This window comes from Opisthocomus hoazin, chromosome 13 (assembly GCF_030867145.1).
Source record: "Opisthocomus hoazin isolate bOpiHoa1 chromosome 13, bOpiHoa1.hap1, whole genome shotgun sequence".
Taxonomy (NCBI): domain Eukaryota; kingdom Metazoa; phylum Chordata; class Aves; order Opisthocomiformes; family Opisthocomidae; genus Opisthocomus; species Opisthocomus hoazin.
In genome coordinates this window covers 26,067,046-26,084,533 of record NC_134426.1, presented here as the reverse complement: position 1 = coordinate 26,084,533, position 17,488 = coordinate 26,067,046, and the positions used below count along the sequence as shown (strand labels likewise).

The 17,488-nt window shown below is 56.8% G+C and overlaps 1 protein-coding gene across 1 annotated transcript; it reads right to left on the bottom strand.

Annotated features, from left to right (window-relative positions):
- On the bottom strand, nt 1-16,285 carry ABCB9 (ATP binding cassette subfamily B member 9). The gene is made up of 12 exons (XM_075434844.1): nt 16,193-16,285; nt 13,968-14,662; nt 13,505-13,619; nt 12,877-13,007; nt 11,384-11,589; nt 10,234-10,431; nt 8,009-8,137; nt 6,256-6,444; nt 5,510-5,683; nt 3,943-4,102; nt 2,918-3,054; nt 1-1,760 (listed from the first exon to the last, which is right to left on the bottom strand). The coding sequence occupies exons 2-12, from the start codon at nt 14,578-14,580 to the stop codon at nt 1,422-1,424; spliced, it is 2,391 nt and encodes a 796-aa protein (XP_075290959.1). The 5' UTR covers nt 14,581-14,662; nt 16,193-16,285; the 3' UTR covers nt 1-1,421.
- Nucleotides 16,286-17,488: the final 1,203 nt, after the last annotated feature.

Genomic DNA, 17,488 nt, shown 5'->3' with positions numbered 1-17,488 from the left:
TCGACGTTGAGTGGCAGAGGTAGTATTTTATTTTTTGAGCATCCCTCCTCAAGGACACTAAAGAGTTTGTAAAACATCACTAAACAAAAACAAAACATCGTCAACAACAAAATTGCAAAACTGCCAAAAAGTAAAATACAGCAGCATTCAAATATCGGAAAACATGAGAGCTAAAGTGCTTGAGATAATTTCTTAACTACGCACAGTCTGAAGTCAATCTTCCCCGTATAAACGCGATTTTTTCAACAGCACCTGCCTGGACGCTTAGGTTTCTTCACCAGTCTATGGCAGGATAACACTACTAAACCAGAGCCGTTACCCAAAAGGCCTAGGAGCAACAAATTTCTTTCTATCCCTCATACTAAAAATAAGTTAATAAATAATAATCAAAGAAACACATTTTAAAGTTCAGGCAGCTGAAGTCAGACTTCAAGGAAAGTGACCGTACGGATTTCCCACGCTGTGAAGTCGCTAGCATGGCCTGAAGCTGAACAAAGCTTTGGTGGGATTTATAAAGTGCTGTCTTTTAGTATTTTATGCCTGTCTTTAGTAGTGTTTTTTTTCAAACCAGCACCGGGGTTGTGAGTTAAAAAAATTCTGAAATTAACAGACCAATTTTCAGTGGATGCTGGAGTCAGACAGACATTGCACAGTGCACATAAAGATATTAAAAAAAACCCGCAAACCCAAACCAAAAAACCCCCAAACCAAACCCAACTATGGTAAAACTTTTCGTCCTTTAAAACACCCACCAAGCACCAAGAGCAAATCTGAAGGCAACGTCTGCCTCCCGGTCCCCTGGCTCCTTCCAGCAAGGATGGCTACCACACGGTGCAAGCTCAGCAGCAATGGTTGTGAGCCTGAGCCCGCAGGCCCTCAGTCCAAACCCCTCCCGGCGTTCAGCCCTCTGGGAGCGATCCAGTTTTCACCGAAGCCAACGGGATCTCCCCCGAGACTTCAGCAGACTTTGGATCAGCCCCATAGATTGACAGCAGGAGCAGGACCTTGTTTTACAGTCATCGCTTTTCTATCCAGCCAAAAAAGCCACCCTCTGAAATTCCTGAAGGGGTTTTCAATCTTCCCCTCCATGCATGCATTTAACATCCATTACGGTTAATAGCAGTTACACATGCATATCAACGGGAGAAAAGTCCCATCGAGAGGAATTAACTGGTAGTAAGAAAAGAAACCCAGCAGAAATGCTGGGAATTGCTAAAGACCCAACTCCCTCGAATAAATCCGTTTCCCCCTTTAACCAGCCGGCATCAGGAAGCTCTACAGTGCGTGTTTGTGTGTGCACGGGTGTGTGACGCGCGCGGGGTGAGCAAACGGGCGTCGTTCTGCAGCGCGCGAGCCCGTCGGCAAGCCGCCTCCTGTCTCCACGTCCCAGCAAGCGTCTCGAGCGCTGGCCCTCGCCGCTCTCACTTGTGAGCCGTGGTGTTGTAATCGTCCTGCGCCACGGCCGGCAGGGAATGGTCTATCCTGAACTCTTCCTCCAGCCCGCCGGGCGCCTTCGCCGAATCCCCCCGGGCTGCGGGTTGGCGACTGTCCGCGCCACCCCCCTCCAGCCCCAGGATCTGTCTCTGCACCAGCTTGGAATAAAGGCCTCCTTCTTCCATCAGCTCCTTGTGCGAGCCCTGCTGCACCACGCGGCCCTTGTCCAGCACAATGATGTTGTGTGCCTTCTCGACAGTGCTCAGCCTGTGAGCTATGACAAGCACCGTGTGGTTCTGCAAGTCGCCGTAGATCGCCTGCTGAATCTGCGTGGGAGGAAAAGACATTAGTGCTCGAGCATCACCGGCTCCGCTCGGGAAGGGAGAAGAGCAGCTTCACGGTCTGTGTTAAGAAACCTCTGGATGGGAGGTTTGCTCTCCTCTGGCTACACAGAGGACACAAGATGCCCTGCAGCACTGCCAGCTCCAGCACGTCCATCCCAGCTCCCGGCTCTCCCTGTGCCGCCCCAGAGGCTGTCTCAGTCCAGCCAGCCCGCAGGAGCGGTGTGCACGCAGGTCTGATCCTGCAAGCTGGGTTCTCGTTAGAGCCAGAGCCCAAATTTGGAGGCCACGTGCTGTTGGCATGGACTGCAGGAAGCCAATAGCTGGTAAATGCAGCTGCTCAGAAGAGCAGAGCTCTTTCCTGGGTATATCAAGGCAAAGCAAGAAAGAATTGTCTTCTAGCCAAGAGACAGACAACGGCACTAAGACCTAGAGGCAGGCACATGGCCATCAGGCCACACATCACCTTGACACCTCGGGCTAGCCAAAACCAGCCTTGGGCTGGTATCAGATGCCATGGACGTGGCTGAGGACCTCCAAGCTCAGATGCTCGCGCTGCCCCACACCGTGGGCCAGCAGCCCTTATCCTCTGGGACCTAGAGGTACGTTCTCACACCTCAACCTTGAACTAGCCTTTCCTCATGTCATTAAACCAGTGAGGCCAAACTGCTGCTGGTAGAGCTGTTTGGTCGTCACATCCCAGCCGGATAAACCAGCTCAGTTGACAGAAAACTCGGGGCCTTTCCTGCAAGCATGGCTTTCTTGGTGCCTTAGCTGGGATTTTGGCTCAGGCAGTCCTACTCTCCTGCTGCAGTACTGACTTTTAAGGTCTTCCTCCGTATCCCATCCTAAAAGGCTGCACAGAGTTGCCGTATGCCAATAAACACTTTCCACATTTCAAAAAATCGGCAGAGATCCCTATCTCGTCAGGTTCATCAGGCGCTGACTGCTGGGAGCACAGGACTGTTCCCTTCTCAGTGGCTACAGCAGTGTTGGAAGCAAACTCCTGCTTAGGAATTAGCATCTTACCCAGACCTCTGATTGCACCAGGTCAAGACTAAGCTTGTCCACAGGCTGGAAACTGAAGCTACAGTCTGTTCTCCAGACCCAAATTGCCTCTTTGGCCCGAGGCACCTACTCACCACGTGCTCGCTCTCCGCATCCAGCGCGCTCGTGGCTTCATCCAGGATGAGGATGGGGGGGGCTCGGATCAAGGCCCTGGCAATTGCCACTCTCTGTTTCTGGCCACCTGACAACTGGGCTCCTTTCTCACCTGCCTCTGTTGGGTCAAGGGAGAGAGGAAGGGGTCAAAATAAAAATCAAGAGCTGCCATCAAGCTCAGCTCCCAGCCAGCAGCATCAGGATGGTGTCAGGCTTTGAAGCAAAGACCAGATAAACGCTTCTGCTCACTTGGCAGAGCAATGTAAACGAGTTAAACATCCCTGAGGCTGCAGTCCTTCCCTCCAGCAGCAAGTTCTTTACTGTTGTCCCAGGGTTTGAGGGGCTGATGCTCATGGAAACAGCGCAGGGAAGTCCCTGAGCCTGGGAGATCATCCAAACCCCAAGACCCCCTGCCCATGCAGCTGCGTCGCTCCCATCTCTCCCTGCAAGTCGGGCTCGGGAGGGTGTGCAGCCGAGGCAGCAGCGAGGGGAAACCGGGACCTCTCTGCTGGCTCCCATAAACACATCAGCAGTCTGATCTGCATCCTCACAAAGTCCCACTGTCACAAACACATCAGCTTTTACTGCTGTGGCTTTGTCACAGGTTCACTGTCTCCCTGTGCAGGTGGGGTGGTATACGGCTCACGGGGTTCTGGGCTCTTCTGATCACTGGACTGCCAAGTGGCGAGACTGCCAGTGCCACATCTCCGTCACGCTGCCAGGCACCGGGAGCTGGACCGGTCCGGATGGGACAGGGGACGCTCACCCCGCTGCCACGGAGCGGTGGCAGAACCGCTCTCCTGGGATGGGCTCAGAAATCCTGCGACAGCTCAGTCACCCCAAAAGGCAGCCAGGGTGCTGCCCCTCTCCCCATAACTGCCTCTGCAGTGCCTCCGAGCTGCCACGGACTCGTGCCCGTCACCACCTGGCTGACTTTTCACCTGAGGGAAGAGTCTCTGCCTTCCCTAGGCAATGCTTCCGAGTGCAAGCGGAGGGATTTTGGTACCTGTGTGGTAGCCGTCTTGTAACTCCGTGATGAAGGCGTGCGCGTTGGCCTTCTGGGCAGCCTGAACAACCGACTCAAAGGAAGCTGAGGTTAAGCCGTAAGAAATATTATCCGCAATAGAGCGGGCGAACAGCACCGGCTCTTGGCTCACCAGGGAGATCTGCAGAAGGAAAGGGAAGAAGAAGAGGCGGTTGGGAGCCGAAGATGCACTGGCCAGCATCTCGGATCATCGGCATTTGTTCCTGCTGGGTAAGGACTCAAGCAGGCAGAGCCCCACCAGCAAACCAAGACAAAGAAATGCTTCGAGTGAGCTTCCAGCGAGGATGCCAACAACAGCGGCAGCCCCAACCCAGTTTGCATCATCTGCTGGGAAGCCATTTCACAGGAAAGAAAACCGATGCAGCGCTGGTACATTGGCATCTGGGATGGACTTCCCCCTCCAAGACCTCGCTGTGTTTTTGCTCCAGACCTGTCACTCCTATCGCTGTTTGCTCTTCCCAGTATGGGAAACCAGTTGCTGGGACAAGGCAGGCTGGATGGGCCCCCCCCCGGGGTCTTGCTGATTTTTCATTCAAGACCAGTAATCATGCTTGGGCCACGTGAATGAGCCCTCCTGCGTCGTTTAATCCAAAATTAGCAAGTTAGGGACATAGCTGCTGCAATTCCTTAATTGCTTAGCAACAGCCTCCCTGTCCTACCTTACAGCCGTTGTTGCTCACTCTCAAATTCAGCCTGTTTGTCAAACACTCAATATTAGAAATAAATTGAACCCTCCAAACTATTGCTCAGAACCGGGCATGAAGAGATCCAGCGGGACACGGTCATATTTTAATTGACTTCTCCCCATGCTCCTAATGTCACTAACACCACACCAGGCTTACTAAACTGAAAGGCTTGCTTGTCTTTTAATTTTCGCTCAGTACGGGCAGGGAATGTAAATTAGTCACACTGACTTTGGCTTTCCAGCCTGTCTCTGATCAATTGTTTTCAGGTTTTCCTGCTGACTGGTGAGGCCATTTGCTCTGGCAGCAAACAAAGAAGGCAGTTACTTGCAGAGGAGATGAAGACTGATCTGTGCTGACACACAGACGAGAGCTGAGGGGCCCACATCCCCTCTCCTGGGCAAACCACCCGGCCCCTCCGGTGCTCCAGCTGCTGCCAGGACCCCAAGAGGTTTAACTCCCCAATAGCTGAGAATTACCTTAAGCTCTTAAGGTAGAAAGTGCTGGAGGAATGCAAAACATTTTTTTCCAAACCCAATTTAGACGATAATTAATCCAACAACCAAAAACATATTTCTACTGTGTTGGCCAAAAAACACAAAACAAAACATGTTTCTTGCTTTGTTTTCAGAAGACTTCCCTCTCCCTATGAAACCACTCTCCATCCCTTTTCCCTTCCACCCCCACAAATTATTGGAATTCATTTCCTGGACCACCTCCAGTCTCCAGTTTTCTGGACATTTCAGAAGCTGGCAGATCACATCCAAAGCAACATGCAACGCTACCATCCATCCCCTTTGATCATGGCAGGCGATAGCTAGAATACACTTATCAGTCGCTCGTACCACTGAGTGCAGGTACTTGTGATCGTACATGGTAATGGGACGGCCGTCCAGCAGCACCTGCCCGTCTTGCAGAGGGTAGAAGTTCTCCAGGATGTTGACACAGGAGCTCTTCCCGCTCCCCGAAGGACCCACCAGCGCCGTCACTTTGCCGGGATGCAGGGTGAAGGACACATCCTGCAACACGGATGGGAGAGCATGCTCAGGTCCTGGCTCTTCCCAGGGTCCCCGGGCAGTGGCTTGGGCACTATGCAAGAAAGGCAGCTGAAATCCAGCCATCATGACCCTCCACCTTGGTGACGTGCCACGTCAGCCACCTCTCCTAGCTCTGAGGAAGCAAGAAGCCTCCAAAACTGCTTCAAATTTGCCTGCTGATGTAGCAGGATCTCTAAAAACTGCAAAGCAAACCAACCTCTTTGCTGCCTCCCCCTGTCCCGTGACCCCAGCCCCTCTCCCACGGAAACAGTCTGAGGCAGCTTGGCACAAAGCCCTGTACCATGCTGACGTGTTTAATGCCTCAGCAGGGAACAAGGGTTTTATTAATAAATCTCACTCCTTGCAAGGAAGGCTGGCCCCAAACACCCGCTGTTCCTTATAATCTGTTTTCCAGCATGCTGCTGAGCCTGCCTTTAGGCATCTCCAGACGGGCAGCTGACACCTCCCGCGGGCTGGGGATCGGTTATTGCGGCGATGGAGGAGCAGCGCGTGATGCCTCGTGGTGGGGAGCGCGCTGCGTCCGCGGGGCTCACCTGGAGGACCTGGGTTGCGGAGCGAGTGCGGTAGGAAAACGTCACGTTTCTGAACTCCACCTTCCCGTCCACGTGGTCTGGAGCCAGGGAGCCGTCGTTCACCATGGTTGGCTTGCGGTCGATGAACTCAAACACCTTCTCGGCAGCTCCCACTCCCTGCATCAGGCCGCTGTAGACAGAGCCAACGGACTGGAAGGGAAGAGGCAACAATGAGACCCTCCCATGCGATGGAAAAGGCAACCGGTGCGACTTGTAAGGAACAGCTGAACTATTCCCAAGTCTATAGTCTGACATTAACTACAGTCACCAGACACAGAAGAAGAATGCTTTTCCCCCTGTGCAATGTATAGAGAGGATATATGGCCGTATCCAGAGAAAGACCATCTAAAGGGGTTTGTGCATGGGTAGACCCAGAGGGGAACAGAAGAAGGAAACGCATGGATTAGGAAGAGAAGACGTGTGCCAGGAGATACACAACACAAACTTCCAACAAAATCCCCCGCGCATGTCTCTGCTCAAGACCAGCAGCTCCCCAACGCAATGGCTGGACAGAGTCCGCCTACGGCAGCACATCGCACCAGCCTTCTTCCCTCCGAGGGTGACGGAGCCCTGGCCCAGGCTGCCCAGGGAGGCTGTGGAGTCTCCTTCTCTGGAGATATTCCAGACCCGCCTGTACGCGGTGCTGTGCAGCCCGCTCTGGGTGACCCTGCTTGGGCAGGGGGTTGGACTGGGCGACCCACAGAGGTCCCTGCCAACCCCTGCCATGCTGTGATTCTGTGGTTCTGTTCCCCAGCACACGTGTCTCAAATGCAGAGCAGCGCAGGCTGGACCTTTCGAGACAACCGTCTGGCAGCTGATACGGCTGTTCCCTGCAGGGCTGTGGTCCTAGTGGATTTACCATTCTGCTTTCCCTGCTACAACTGCCGCACGCTGACACCGGCTTCCCTGGAATAAACCCCCATCACGTTGGCCCTTTTCCATATTCAGCCCAGAGTTGCAGAACAGCTTGTACTGCAACCTACCCTCCCATCAGGAGGGGAAAAAAAAAAAAACCCAAAGCAAACCCACCCCAAAACCACAGCCTGGAAACACCATCAGAGCCTGCAGGCATCCAAACAGATGGTGAGAGCCGGGCGAGCTGCCTCCAGCTCTGCTCCGCCGCGGCGCAAAGGCTGAAGCGCCGCTGCCGAAACCACGCTTGGCGGCGAGGAAACCTCGGCTTGATCATTTCTGCCTCGATTAGCCAAGCTGACGCCTTTGCAAGGGAAAGGCAGCCCTGGGTGGGCTCTGCCATCCCACCCACTATCCCATCTTGCTAACACGCTGCCAGCACAGCAGCTTGCAGCCTATTGCAGGCGGGGGCGGGGGGAGGGGGGAAGTAATGTAATTAAGTTTTTTAATGAAGCCTGAAATTTAACAGGCAGCTTTGTAATCCCCGCATCCTTCACGCTAGGAAATGTGCTTGGGAGGCAGCCAGGACTCTGCTCTTCAGCAGGGCCAGCCTGACCCCTTTGGTCCCCATTTCTTAGCGGGGGACGAGCTGCTTTGGGCACGTTCAGGTTGCAAGGGCACAGCAGGAGGGGAGTCGGGAGCAGAGGGCAGAATCAGCCCACCGGCGGGCAAAGCCACAGCACCAAGGAACTGCATCGCAGGGAAGTCAACTCGGGGTCTAGCCCTGCGACTGCCCTGGGACCTTCTAGCAGATAAACATCGTCTTGATGTGGGGTAGCCCAGAGGGACACACCAGACTCACCTCCATGCAGTCTCCTAAGACGAACTCATAAATGATGAAGGATATCAGGTTTCCGCTTGTCATCTGCTCCGAGATCACGAGGTGCCCGCCATAGTAAAGGATGCTGACCTGGACCACCAGGAGGGTCAGCTGCAAGCGAGAAAACACCCCCAAATCACCAAGGACAACTGTTGGAGTGGGTCCAGAGGAGGGCCACGAAGATGATCCGAGGGCTGGAGCACCTCTCCTACGAGGACAGGCTGAGGGAGTTGGGGCTGTTCAGCCTGGAGCAGAGAAGGCTCTGGGGTGACCTTAGAGCAGCTGCCCAGTACCTGAAGGGGCCGACAGGAAGGATGGAGAGGGGCTTTTCACAAGGGTGTGTAGTGACAGGACAAGGGGGAACGGCTGTAAACTAAAAGAGCGCGGATTTAGATTAGATATTGGGAAGAAATTCTTCCCCATGAGGGTGGTGAAACACTGGCCCAGGTTGCCCAGAGAAGCTGTGGCTGCACCCTCCCTGGCAGTGTCCAAGGCCAGGTTGGATGGAGCTCTGAGCAACCTGGGCTGGTGGAAGGTGTCCCTGCTTATGGCAGGGGGATTGGAACCAGATGGTCTTTAAGGTCCCTTGCAACCCAAACCATTCTATGATTCTATATTCTGGTGCATTCATAATTACTCACACAACAGCCCACAATCTGTGCACTGACATTTCTTCTTCGAGCCCTGAACTGAGCATCCCCGCCAGCGCACAGCTGACAGCCCTCGCAGTGAGCACGGATACGAGAAGGGAAAAGCAACTCCAGTACACGGGCTGATTTAAGGAGCTGGCTGGCATCTCTCAACAAAACAGAAGTCCAGAGGGGCAACAGCCAAGGAGGGAGAGTTTATCTGAAATAACAGAGCATCTCATGAACTCCTCTCCTGGACTAATGTCCTCAAGCGTAATAAGCTACATGCAAATTATGCAACACACGCAGTCATCTCACCACTAAAATAAACTTTCTGTTATACGAATGTGACACATTTTAATTTAGAGCACAAAATCAAGCCAAGAGTTAATGCAAAAAATCTTCCTTGCACGTACAAGTCCCTGAAGCATAACATCAGCTCTTGCCTGAAGTCAGTGTGGAGGGGGCACCACCTACTCTCGTGCAAACCACGACAGCTAGAAAGGAGACAGATCAGCTCTGATATGACAAACACCAGCCCCTGCCTTTATTCAGCTGGTTTTGTTCCGTGCTGCCTGGGTGCTCAGAAAAGCGGCGCTGCCCTGGTGCTCTGCGCGACGTTTGCGGGACAGGCTGTGAATGCACACAGACAAAAATACCGGGGAAAAAAATTCCTCCTTTGTTGCTCTGCTACAATCTGACCTTAAGATCCCGTGTTCCTTCTGAGAAAGACTCTCCCGGGGCTGTTCTAAATCCATCAGCTTTTTTCTACGCGAGCCCCACAGGAGCAGTTTTTGAGGTTTTTGCCTTCTTTGACTCGGCGCGATCCGTGCTGACCCAGTTCACGCTCCGGCTTCACCGCAGAGCCCAGGAACGATGCTAAAAATGCTCAAAGTTTGATCCCCGACTTGGGAAGCCACAAAGGCTCCCACGGCTGCACGAGGGCACCAGAACTTGCAAACCCTTCAGCAGAGACTGCTTCATGCAGGGATAAGGGCAGCCTCCTCTGAGGGTTTTGCACAGCCTTAGTCATCAGCTGATGCAGAAGTCCCAAACCATCTGGACTTAAATGATGAAAAAGCATCTTTAAAAAAAAAAAAAAATATCCAAACCAGCCAAACCCCAGCAGCCTCCCCCTGCCACCACCCACACGCAGCAAATCTCCGTTTCTGAGCAGAAGTCCAACCAACGCCGCGGCTGCTTCCCAGCCGGAGCCCCGGCGAGGAGCTGGCACAGGCAACGCAATGCAGCAACGCAGAAACACGGGGTTTTCCACGACCTTGAGCTGTTATCAATTATATTCTTATTTGCGAGAGAAAAACAGACCGTTTGGTGGCATGATGCAGCGCTGCCCTAAGGGGGAATGGATCATATTTTTTGATGAGTGAATTAAAAAAGAAAATCATGAAGAGACAGGGGATTACAGGCAGTGGACATCAAGGCTGGGCTCGCCCCGCAAAGCTCCCTGGAAGCGAAGGAGACGCACGCGCATCACGCCACGCATGTTATGGGATCCGAAGCAACCTTCCCTGCCCGTCCCCAGCCCCGCACGGGGAAGCCCCGGCACCGGCCACCTACCCCGCTGGACCAGACGTAGTAGGTGTAAGCCATGGCCTCCCGCTTGTTGAGTTTGTAAACCTGCTGCAGCTTCTGCCAGTACACGTTCGCCTCCGTCTCCTCGTTGGCAAAACTGCGGACGGTCTTCATGGCGGAGATGGTCTCCTCGGCGGTGTTGTTGGCCTTGGCCAGGGCGTTCTGCACATCCTTGGAGAGCTTCTGCGGGGAGCAGAGGGGGGCAAAGGGGGCTCAGCGGGCGCCAGGCTGCCCGTGGCACATGACCCTGCACGCCCCAGCTCTGCTGGCCTCGGGAAGAGAGGGCACGGTGACATTTTCCAAGGCCGTGGGCAACAAGGCTGAGCACTGGGATAGATCCCACACCTCCGGATGGCCTGGGACGCTGCACCAGGAGCAGGAGGGATTCGTTGTGCTCATAGTCCCAAGGAGGGACTTGGGCTGCGGGAGGCAAAGTGCCATACCCAGGACCACTTGGGAAGCCTGCGGCAGAGCCGCTGCTCCCAGTGCCCTCTGATGGGACAGGGTCACCCCGGCCCAGAAGCCCTTCCAGGAGTTTCCGAGTCAGGGGCAGGTCAGGAGACCAAGGGCAGCTCTGTTCCTCCCACAAGTGCCCAACCCACAGGATGGGGAGGCAGCACCCCAGGACCCCGCTTTGGCAGCGCCCGTGCGCGCCGTGTCCCCGGCACAGCGCAAAGCACCCATCAGCAACGCAGGGAGCAGCGGTGCAGGGCTCGCATAGCCCACGGGATGCAGCGTCAGCCACGGGGGCCTGCCTTTGGCCCACGCTAGCCCCAGGCGGAGCTCGGGAGCTCGGCACTGGCTTTAATCCCCACCCAAGTCACCCCAAAGGGAGAGGAGAGGACAGGTTGCAGGAGTTCAGGCAGGCACATATGGGACATCCCGTGACCAAGCTACCTCTCCTGTCAGACCTGAGATGCTTCGACTCCTGAGCATGAAGCAAGGTAACAGCCGAGGCTGCACTCGTCTGCCCATACAGGTTTAAGGCTGCCTTCCTGCCCCCACTGCCGGCAGCAAAGCACCCAAGCATCAGTCCCACCAGCTCCAAGGCAACCCACAATCTCCACGATGCCTTCAAGAGGGGAACAGCCCAGTAGTGCAGCACACCACGGCCACGCCAGCCGCTCCTGCCTACCTTGTAGTACTTCCCATAGACATCAGACACCAGCATGATGATGGGGAAGCCCATGAAGGTGACGAGTGAGAGCTTCCAAGAAAGGCTGAACATGAAGAAGATCACCCCCGTGGCCTTCACCACATTGCGCAGGAAGATGTTGATGTTCTGGGAGACCAGGTCGCTCACGATGGTCGTGTCCGATGTCAAGCGGGAGATGACATCCCCTGCAGCAACGAGGGGTTGGGGAAGGGGAGAGCAGGGACACATCACCATGGCAGGTCACTGCCTAGCCGTGTCCCATGCCCCGTGCCAGGGGCCAGATGGAGCTCCCCATTCAACCCAGCCCCTCGCTGAGGGTCTGGAGGGCGACATGGAAGTGGGGGGGGTGACTCTCCACCGCTGCGGATGTGAAGCGAACCAGAGGAGCTCGAACTGCTGCATGCACAAGGGAGATGAAATGCATCTGAAGGCACAAGCTACACCCCCGGGCCACCAAGCACAGCTGCAAGACCGTCGCAGCACCCTACCCTAGAGGGCACCCCGTGGGCACGCAGACGGGCGGTGGGCGTGGAGTGTTTGCTGGGCTGCTGGATGCACCTCCAGAGCTGTCAACCCAGCCCCGAGTTCATCTCTAAATGATGCCAGGAGCTCGCCAGGGACTGACGGCACCCTTCGCTGTGTCCTGGCAGGACAGCCGGGGCCGGGCACAGCACGCCCTGCGGAGCACGAGGCAGCTTCGGAGAGGGATCTTGGGGTTTAGCTGTGCGACCCACAGCCTGGAGCCGACCCAAGTGACCCGGGGGGTGTGGGTCTGGCTGCCAAGGGGCAAAGCTCCTGCGGTGTCCTTTGGTGGAACTGAATGTTACAGCCAGCAAACATCACCCTGAATTTCTAAATACTTGGCGGGTGCTCGAGTCCAGCCGAACTCCCGTGCTTTTGTGTAAGTCCGGGGCTACCCGTATCCCCCTTGCAGTAACAGCTCCGGTGTCCTCAGCTACCAGGGCACCGTGCAGCGATTGCTAAATACGGCAACAGCCTCAAAACTAAAAATATCGCCGAGAAGAAATTAGATGTAGGAAAATTTACAGCGGGCTGGGCCCACACCAGAGCGGCACGGACCGGGACAGGACTGAATGGTGAGCAGGGAAAGACACAAGCACACCCAGCCAGCTTCAGATGTCTGAGGTTCCCCACGCCTGGAGCAGAGCTGGAGAGCGGCTGACCAGCAGGCACTGACAGGAGGAGGAAAGGGGGTGTTTTGGGGTGCTGGATGTCAGGCTGATTGGTGGCAATGGGACATCCCCAGGGTGCTGGGCAATCCCACCCTGACCCCACAGTGGGAAGCACCCAAAGGAGAAGAGCTTTCTGCCGCTCTTTCTGACCACGAGCGTTTGGGTGCCGTCTCTGGGTGCCCCCAACCTGCTGCGTGCTGGCAGGGCAAGGCAAGGGGAAAACAACCCCGGGATGGGACAGAGGGGTTCGAGCGAGTCCAAGGGAAGAGCGGAACCAACCTGTGCGATTCTCATCAAAGAAACTCATCTCCTGAGACACCAGCGACCTGAAGAGGCAGTTGCGAAGGCGAATGTTCAGTCTTGCAAATATGAGCGTAAAAACGCCGCCCCGGATACCTGCGGCAAATGAGCTAATTGCAGATAAGAAACGTTATAGACCAATGGACACGAAACCCGCTCCTCAGCAACACAAAGACCCCGACGCCCGGGCCGAGGGCTTGGGCAATGCTGTGCTGGGACCGCTTTCCACCCCGGGAAGCGATGGCTAAACCAGCCCACGCCTCTTCTGGGTGCTACCAGCACGGAGGCGGCTGGTCCTCCCCCTGGGAGCGACAAGCTTCGGGAGGGAGGCAGCGCTGCCGGGATGGCGTTCCCTGGGGAGCCCGTTCCCGGCGTCTGCTCCTGCTCTCCCACCGCCAGCAGACAGACGTGGTGGGCGACGCGACGGCCTCGTGACTGCTGCCACGGCCTCTCCGCACCGTGACAGCGCGGGGAAATCAAAGCGCATCCCTGGGGTCTGGCAGGGACCCGGTGGAGCGGCTGCAGGTGAGACAGCCCACGCCCACCACCACCTGCGAGAAAAGCCCAACTCATCCTCGTCAGGGCCAAAACCAGCCCCTGCGATTACCTTCCTATGGCGAGCAGCGACATGACCAGCACCGCCGTGGAGAAGCGGTCCATGCTCTTCTGCACCACGATGCCGTCGATGGCCAGCCCCGTGTAGTAGGGCAGGAAGGTCTCTCCTGAGGGACAAGCACAGAACACAGTGTTTCAGCCCCACCGCGCAGGATCGGCAGAGGACCCATATTTCCAACCGCAACAGCCCACGGACAGCCCCATCCCCACCTCGGAGGTCCTCAGCCATCCCACGAGACATCCCAGGAGGTGCAGCCCTTAGTGGCACGTGGGGATGTTTCGTTTCCCAGTGTGTTTTATCCCATTTCACATTTTTTCACCCCGTTGCATTTCTTCCCCAGCCTGTGCAGGACGTGCCACCCAGCACCCTCAAAAAAGCAATCCTGGGGTGCTGCCAAGCCCCTCTCCCAGAGAGTTTGGGAGCACACCGCGGCTGCCCCGGTCCCTTCGCTCACCCAGAGCGGCCACGAGGAGGAAGAAGGAGGCGATGCCCAGGAAGAAGGCATCCGGCTTGGTGTAGGACAGCAGCTTATGGATGGTGGGACCCGCCGCCTCCTCCCGCTTGTCCCGCGGCGCGCCGCCGTCGCAGCTCTCCTCTGCCTCGGCACGGGACTCGGAGCCGGGCCCCAGTGCCTCGCGGGAGGAGGTGACACAAGCCAGCAACTGCCACAGCCCAAAGGTGGCCGCCAGCGCCACGTAGGTCCAGGCAAAGAGCCCCCAGAACCAGGGGTCCCTGATGGTCCTCCGCACCTCCGAGTAGAGCAGCAGCTTCACCATCATGTAGATGCCCATGAGGAGGCAGATGACGGCGATGAAGGTCCGCGATGCCCTGAGGCGCCGGGGGCCGTAGGCCGTGTTGGTGGCCACCCCGATGGCGGCCCCCAGCAGCACGCAGCTGCGGTAGAGGCAGCCCCCCCAGATGTCCAGCAGCGAATTGAAGATGTTGAAGTGCCGCAGGTCCTGCAGGACATCCCGCCCGCCCCGGCCGTGGGTGTAGAGCAGCGTGGTGACCACCACATCGGCCCCGCTGAGCGCCAGCGTGCTGGCCACCGCCTTCCAGGCGCGCATCCTCGCCGCCGGGCTGGGGGGGGCCACCGAGGCGGTGGGGGGAAGCCCTAGCACGGGGTGGACGTGGTCATGTCGGCCTCTGCTGCGGGGCGAGAAGAGGAGGATGGGGCTGTTATTCACCACGGGGAGGTGGCGAGGAAAGGGAAGCAGGATGGGGGGACAGCCGTGCCAGCTCCCCACCAGCCCGTCCTGAGCCAAGACACCGCCTTCTGCTCCTTCCTCCCCTCCCCTGCTGCACGTGCCCCAAGACATTTCATAAAACAAGAAGCACAAATGAAGACAAACGTCCCTCCCTGAAGCCTGCACCCATCCCGAACCCCACAGCAGAAATCTGCACGTCTCAGTGGGAAGCTTTGTCCCCGCTTGCCGTGGTGGCTGCAGGGCCGGGGGGTCCCGGGTCGCTGGGCGACGCTGGGAGCTCCGTGCACCCCACGTGCGCTGGGCTACGGGGCCGTGCGGGCGTTAAACTCGGACACTCGTGATCTGAGAGTCCCTCCTCGCCTTTCCCAGGACAAAGCTGAAGCTGAGCACTCGATCAAAACTGCATGAAAGCAGAAGGGAGAGCAGCTCGGCTTTGTAATAGATCCCCCTCGTCAGAAAAAGAATAAATTATAGGTACAGCAGCCTGTCACGCCTTGCTGTCCTCAGCCTTCTTGAATATTCATTTGGGGTAACTCGCTAAACCTGCCGTGCGGTCAGCGCACAATTCAGCGGCACAGCAAAAATCCCAAGAGGAAATTAAAAGGGGGTTGGAAACCCACAGCCGTGCCCCGTGGGAGTGGGGGGCTCCGGGGCGGGATGCTGCCCTCGCTCGTGCCCGTGGGTCTGACCGGCGGCAGCGATGGCGGGGCTGGATCTGAATCGACACGGAAAAAGGCAAAAATCTGGTCTTCCTTCAAACGGAGCGAGCTGCCCACCCGCTCCCACGCCGTGCCGGCAGGAGCGAGGTGCCCGATCCTCAGCTCTGTGCCGGCCAAGCGGCTCGTGACGGCGCGGAAGGCACGAAGGATGCCGCGCGTCAGCCATGCTCCGGCCTGCGTGACCGCAACCGCCCGAGAGCAAAGCCCCGGGGAAAAAAGGGCAAACCTTCGGCACCGGCCCAAGTGGCACCTTCAGTGGTGGGGTGGGCGGGATGAAAAGCTGAAAAAGTGGAGGAAAACGGGGCAGCGATTTTGGGGAAGAACCAGGGTGGGAGGGGGGGGTTTATGGGGTGGGTGGGGATGGAGGTGAAGAAGAGCAGCGGTGTCAGGGAGGAGGTGGACACGCTTCCCAGGGTGCTCGCTGCTGCCATCCGCTGCAACACCCGGTGGAGGAGGAAGAGGAGGAGGAGGAGAAGGAGGAGAAAAAGAAGGAGGAGGAAAGAAGGAGGAGGAAAGAAGGAGGAGGAAAGAAGGAGGAGGAAAGAAGCCCCCGCAGCCCCTCGCCACCCTCAAAGCTGTCCCCAGGAGAGACACCCAAGGTCCCCACCCTGGAGATGCTCCTCCCGGGGAGGGGGGGGACACCCCCGGGAAGGGCCCTGCCCGCCATAACAACGCAGGGGACACCCCCACGATCTCCCCCTTTCCCATCCCAAGGGCCGGCGCGGTCCCGACCCGCCCGGGCGGGCTCTTACCGGCGGCGGTAACAGCGGAGAGGATCGGCCCGGCTCGGCTCGGCTCGGCCCCGGCGGCGACGCGTCCCGGGAACAAGGTCGGGAGGGGGCGTGGCTTCAGGGGGATAGCCACGCCCCTCGGCCACGCCCCCTCGCTGCGGCGCCGCGGTTTCACCGCGCAGGGGGGGACCCGCCCCCCCCCCCCCCCCCCCCCCCCCCCCGGCTAAACCCCACCCCGACGCAGCAAGTGCAGCCCCAGGCTTTTCCCCACCTTGGAAAGTCGGTTTTTTTCCCCGCAAAAATAATTAATCTCCTTTTTCTTTTTAAATTTTCTATCACTTTATCACTTTTATTGAATTTCTGCGGCAGGGAGCGGACATCCGACACACCCGCCGGCTTTAAAAACCGCCAGGAGAAAGGGCTCAGCATCGTTGTGTTTTAAAGTAACCCCTAAATCAGGGCTCGGCGACGCAAACGGGAACCCCGGTTTCGAGAAATCATAGAATGGTTTGGGTTGGAAGGACCTTAAAGACCATCTGGTTCCAACCCGCCCGCCACGAGCAGGGACATCTTCCACCAGCCCAGGGTGCTCAGAGCCCCATCCAACCTGGCCTTGAACACTGCCAGGGAGGGGGCAGCCACAGCTTCTCTGGGCAGCCCGGGCCAGGGCCTCACCACCCTCATGGGGAAGAATTTCTTCCTAATATCCAATCTAACTCTGCCCTCTATTAGTTCACAGCCGTTCCCCCTTGTCCTGTCACTACACACCCTTGTGAAAAGCCCCTCTCCATCCTTCCTGTAGGCCCCCTTATAAATCCTTTTTCCCCTCCCAAGTTGCCACGCCAGCAGCGCTTAGCCTCTTCCCCCCCCGGGCGGCATCTGCATCCAGGTGATGGAGGGGCTGCTCGGTGTCCTCATCCCCAAATTTCCCTGTGTTTTTGGAGCGCTGGGTTTAAAAACACCCCCATAACCCTCGCATAACCATTCCTGGAGTTCACTCCGCTCATGGAGAGAACAGAATGGCGACGTTACAAAGGAAAAATTCATTTTTCTCTGCCTGGATAACCAAAAAATAAAAATATCACGTTCTACTGTCAACTTTATTTCTGCTAATTAGTGCTTAAAACTCAAAAAAAAGCTCACTCCAAGCCCTTCCCACGTCCACCGGGAATGCAGCCAGACCTGGCGTGACTCTTGCCGGTTCAGGTGGACGACGGGGAGCACAGGTTTCAGCCGTAGGAAACATCCTGCAAGGTGGCTAAGCCAGGTCTAGTGTCTGGCTCTCTTCTCATCTGCACCCAGCTCACTCCCTGGGGC

What these genes read in the sequence shown, in the direction of transcription:
- ABCB9 (XM_075434844.1), bottom strand. Translation starts at nt 14,580, where the DNA reads ATGCGCGCCTGGAAGGCGGTGGCCAGCACGCTGGCGCTCAGCGGGGCC. An exon ending in CTTTGATGAGAATCGCACAG is followed by an intron (nt 11,590 to 12,876) that starts GTTGGTTCCGCT and finishes TCGTTGCTGCAG; the next exon opens with GGGATGTCATCTCCCGCTTG. An exon ending in ATGCGGAGAGCGAGCACGTG is followed by an intron (nt 1,761 to 2,917) that starts GTGAGTAGGTGC and finishes CCTCCCACGCAG; the next exon opens with ATTCAGCAGGCGATCTACGG.